Here is a 5,000-nt window from a genome sequence, read left to right as displayed (position 1 = left end):
TATAAGATAAAGATATAAGATAAAGATATAAGATATAAGATAAAGATATAAGATAGAGGATAGAAGATAAAGATAGATGATAAAGATATAAGATAGAAGATAAAGATAGAATATAGAGGATAGAAGATAAAGATGGAAGATAAAGATAGAAGATAGAAGATAAAGATAGAATATAGAGGATAGAAGATAAAGATATAAGATAAAGATAGAATATAGAGGATAGAAGATAAAGATGGAAGATAAAGATATAAGATAGAAGATAAAGATAGAGGATAGAAGATAAAGATAGAGGATAGAGGATAAAGATATAAGATAAAGATAGAAGATAAAGATAGAGGATAAAGATAGAAGATAAAGATAGAGGATAGAAGATAGAAGATAAAGATAGAGGATATAAGATAAAGATAGAAGATAAAGATAGAGGATAAAGATAGAAGATAAAGATAGAAGATAAAGATAGAATATAGAGGATAGAAGATAAAGATAGAAGATAAAGATAGAATATAGAGGGTAGAAGATCTTTGAGACTGAAGCCCCCCCCCCCTTCCAGGTGGTGGGCTGTGACGGACAGCTCTACTCCAATCAGACGGTGGATAAGTGTGGTGTGTGTGGAGGGAACGGAGGCTCCTGCTCCCGGGTGTCTGGATCGTACCGGACAGGGATCACCCAGTTAGGTATACCCTCCTTTACCCTAGTAACCCAGTTAGATATACCCTCCTTCACCCTAGTAACCCAGTTAGATATACCCTCCTTTACCCTAGTAACCCAGTTAGATATACCCTCCTTCACCCTAGTAACCCAGTTAGGTATACCCTAGTCACAGGGAGGTAGAAATCGGAGGCTCCTCCGACTTCTACCTCCCCAGCTTCCCCTGGTGTTCTACCTCCCCCAGCCTCCCCTGGTGTTCTACCTCCTCCAGCCTCCCTTGATGTTCTACCTCCCCCAGCCTCCCCTGGTGTTCTACTTCCACCAGCCTCCCCTGGTGTTCTACTTCCACCAGCCTCCCCTGGTGTTCTACTTCCACCAGCCTCCCCTGGTGTTCTACCTCTACCAGCCTCCCTTGGTGTTCTACCTCCCCCAGCCTCCCCATGTCTACCTCCCCCAGCCTCCCCTGGTCTACCTCCCCCAGCCTTCCCTGGTCTACCTCCCCCAGCCTCCCCTGCTCCATGTACCTCCATGTCTGGTTTAATGTTGGTCTGATATGAGGCTTCTGGTCTGACATGGATGGATTAGTTTGGATGTAAAACTACAGATCTAAATGTTGGTGGTTGTGTCTGTGTCTTTATGTGTATTCATGTGTGTGTTTCGTATGTATTTAGTATTTATTTATGTGTGTTGAGTGTTTAGGTGTGTGTGTGTGTGTGTGTGTGTGTGTGTTTATGTTTGTGTGTGTGTGTGTTTATGTGTGTGTGTGTGTGTGTGTGTGTGTGTTTATGTGTGTGTTTGTGTGTGTGTGTGTGTTTATGTGTGTGTGTGTTTATGTGTGTGTGTGTGTGTGTGTTTGTGTGTGTTTGTGTGTGTGTGTGTGTGTGTGTGTTTATGTGTGTGTGTGTGTGTTTATGTGTGTGTGTGTGTGTGTGTGTGTGTGTTCATGTGTGTGTGTTTGTGTGTGTGTGTGTTCATGTGTGTGTGTGTGTGTGTTTATGTGTGTGTGTGTGTGTGTTTATGTGTGTGTGTGTGTTTATGTGTGTGTGTGTGTTTATGTGTGTGTGTGTGTGTGTTTATGTGTGTGTGTGTGTGTTTATGTGTGTGTGTGTGTGTGTGTGTGTGTGTTCATGTGTGTGTGTGTTCATGTGTGTGTGTGTTTATGTGTGTGTGTGTGTGTGTGTGTGTGTTCATGTGTGTGTGTGTGTGTGTGTGTGTTCATGTGTGTGTGTGTGTGTGTGTCCAGGCTATGTGTTCATCACCCTCATCCCTCACGGAGCCACGGACATCCAGGTCATAGAGCGCCGGAAGACTGAGAACATACTGGGTGAGACACAGACTACCAGGAATATACCAGGAATATACCAGGAATATACCGGGAATATACCAGGAATATAGCGGGAATATACCAGGAATATAGCGGGAACATACCCAGAATATACCGGGAACATACCCAGAATATACCAGGAACATACCCAGAATATACCAGGAACATACCCAGAATATACCGGGAATATACCAGGAACATAGAGTAGCTTGCCCTAACCGGGAATTAAACTCACAACCTTTCACTTGTCAACAGACTGTGCTAGCTAGCCCCAAGAGAGTTAAAGGGACACTTCACTTTATTTTACAACCTCATATTCATTATCCCCCCCCCCAGCCCTGTCTGACGAGGCCGGTCACTTCTTCTTCAACGGGGACACGGTGATCGACAACCCTCAGAACTTTCGCGTGGCGGGGACGGTGTTCAAATACCGGCGTCCCGCTACACTCTACTCTGATGGCCTGGAGTACATCACCGCCCAGGGGCCGACTGACCAGGGCCTCAATGTCATGGTAGGTGTCTATCCCAGGCCAGACCAGACCCACAGACCGGACCCACAGACCAGGGCCAGACCAGACCAGACCAGACCCACAGACCAGGGTCAGACCAGACCCACAGACCAGGGCCAGACCAGACCAGACCCACAAACCAGGGCCAGACCAGACCCACAGACCAGGGCCAGACCAGACCAGACCCACAGACTAGGGCCAGACCAGGGTCAGACCAGACCCACAGACTAGGGCCAGACCAGACCAGACCCACAGACTAGGGCCAGACCAGACCAGACCCACAGACTAGGGCCAGACCAGACCAGACCCACAGACTAGGGCCAGACCAGGGTCAGACCAGACCCACAGACTAGGGCCAGACCAGACCAGACCCACAGACTAGGGCCAGACCAGACCAGACCCACAGACTAGGGCCAGACCAGACCAGACCCACAGACTAGGGCCAGACCAGACCAGACCCACAGACTAGGGCCAGACCAGACCAGACCCACAGACTAGGGCCAGACCAGGGTCAGACCAGACCCACAGACTAGGGCCAGACCAGACCAGACCCACAGACTAGGGCCAGACCAGACCAGACCCACAGACTAGGGCCAGACCAGACCAGACCCACAGACTAGGGCCAGACCAGACCAGACCCACAGACTAGGGCCAGACCAGGGCCAGACCAGACCCACAGACTAGGGCCAGACCAGGGCCAGACTAGGACTATATTCATATCATATTCATATCATATTATTATCATGTTCTGTTCTTCAGTACTACAACCTAAATGGGAAGATGCCTCACATCACGTATGAGTACACCGTCCCTCGTCCTGATTGGCTGGAGGCTCTCAGGACCACGCCCCTGGCATCTGTCACTGCGGGGGGGTTGAGGACTGGTCTGGTGGCCCCCCTTCTTCAGGAACCCCCAGGCCCTGAGACCCTGGCCAACCACACCGCTGTAGGACTCACCATCAGAGGCAACGAGATACAGACCCAGGCCCAGGCCCAGGCCCAGGCCCAGGCCCAGGCCCAGGAGGACTACAAGAGGCTTGGGAACCACAGTGCTGTCCAGGAGCCAGGCGACCTGGGACTGGGAGAGGGGGAGGGGGAGGGGGAGGGAGAGGGCCTCGTACTGGGGACTGGTGGACCTGCAGGGCTGGAGGTGGAGGTGGGGGTGGGGGTGGACCCAGAGGAGGCTGGAGTCATGGAGGTGGAGCCTGGAGACCTGGGGGTGGAGCCTGGAGACCTGGGGGTGGACTCTGTAGAGGAGAGGGTGGAACCTGGTGACATGGGGGTGGAGCCTGTAGATATGGGGGTGGAGCCTGCAGACCTGGAATTGCTGGATTCAGAGGGGCTGGGGTGGGAGCTGCAGGCACCACACCTCAACTTGAGTGACAGGCCAGCCATGTTAGTCTACAGACCTGCTAGTGACCTCATCATCTACCACAACCAGCTGGAAGACCACAACCATAAAGACCTCCAGGACCACAGAGACCTCCCTGACCCAACCCCCTACCACGACCACCCAGCCTCCTACCACGACCACCCAGCCTCCTACCACGACCACCCAGCCTCCTACCACGACCACCCAGCCTCCTACCATGACCACGACCACCCAGCCCCAGCCAGCTACAGTGAGTCTGAACCGTGGATGAAGTGTGTGAGGTTGAATGTTTTTTCCCAGTGTGGTTCATTTTGACTGATTCATGTGTCTACTGTACTGAGGGGAGGCTGGTGGAGGCAGAACACCAGGGGAGGCTGGTGGAGGTAGAACACCAGGGGAGGCTGGTGGAGGCAGAACACCAGGGGAGGCTGGTGGAGGCAGAACACCAGGGGAGGCTGGTGGAGGCAGAACACCAGGGGAGGCTGGGGGAGGTAGAACACCAGGGGAGGCTGGGGGAGGTAGAACACCAGGGGAGGCTGGCGGAGGCAGACATCACAGGCAGGGCTCATTGTACACAGGTTTGATACCATTCCTCATACCTTTCCTCCGATTTCTACCTCCACCAGCCTCCCCTGGGTGACTGTAGGCGTATATTCTCTCTACCACTTTTAATAATAATAATAATAATAATAATAATAAACTTTATTTATATAGCACCTGTTACAAAAGTGCTTTACAAATGTGCAGATATCCAACATCTAAGATTTTTCAAGCAATCATTACTTGAAGCTAAACTGGATGAATCAGGGGGTTTAAAGAGAAGCTAAACTGGATGAATCAGGGGGTTTAAAGGGAAGATAAAACTGGGTGTCGTCCGCATAACAATGAAAGGAAATATTGTGTTTCCGGATAATCTGGCCTAGTGGAAGCATGAATGATGAGAATAAAATTGGACCTAAAATGGAGCCTTGTGGCACACCAACGTTCACTTGGGCTGAGGAAGAGACGCACTCCTGGACCAACAGAGACCTGTCTATCTGAGAGGTAGGAGGAGATGTGTCTGGAATCCCTACACAATATCTAAGGCGCTTTATTAAAATTGTATGATCGATTGTATGATCAAAGGTTGCGCTACGATCAAGGAGAAT

At 50.4% G+C, this 5,000-nt stretch overlaps 1 protein-coding gene across 1 annotated transcript in view; it reads left to right on the top strand.

Moving 5' to 3' along the window:
* LOC310821988 (ADAMTS-like protein 2) overlaps nt 1-5,000 on the top strand; it is a gene marked incomplete at both ends in the record, with an annotated part of 17,729 nt that overhangs the window by 7,149 nt on the left and 5,580 nt on the right. The window contains 5 exons of the mRNA XM_083694277.1: nt 551-674; nt 1,892-1,972; nt 2,309-2,484; nt 3,241-3,477; nt 3,664-4,102. Coding sequence (XP_083550403.1) covers nt 551-674; nt 1,892-1,972; nt 2,309-2,484; nt 3,241-3,477; nt 3,664-4,102 — 1,057 coding nt within the window. The remainder of the gene's footprint in view (nt 1-550; nt 675-1,891; nt 1,973-2,308; nt 2,485-3,240; nt 3,478-3,663; nt 4,103-5,000) is intronic.

The sequence above is a fragment of the Argentina silus genome, assembly GCF_951799395.1.
Source record: "Argentina silus genome assembly, chromosome: 22".
NCBI lineage: Eukaryota > Metazoa > Chordata > Actinopteri > Argentiniformes > Argentinidae > Argentina > Argentina silus.
Note: the sequence above shows the minus strand (reverse complement) of the source record. Positions and strands in the feature narration are given on the sequence as shown.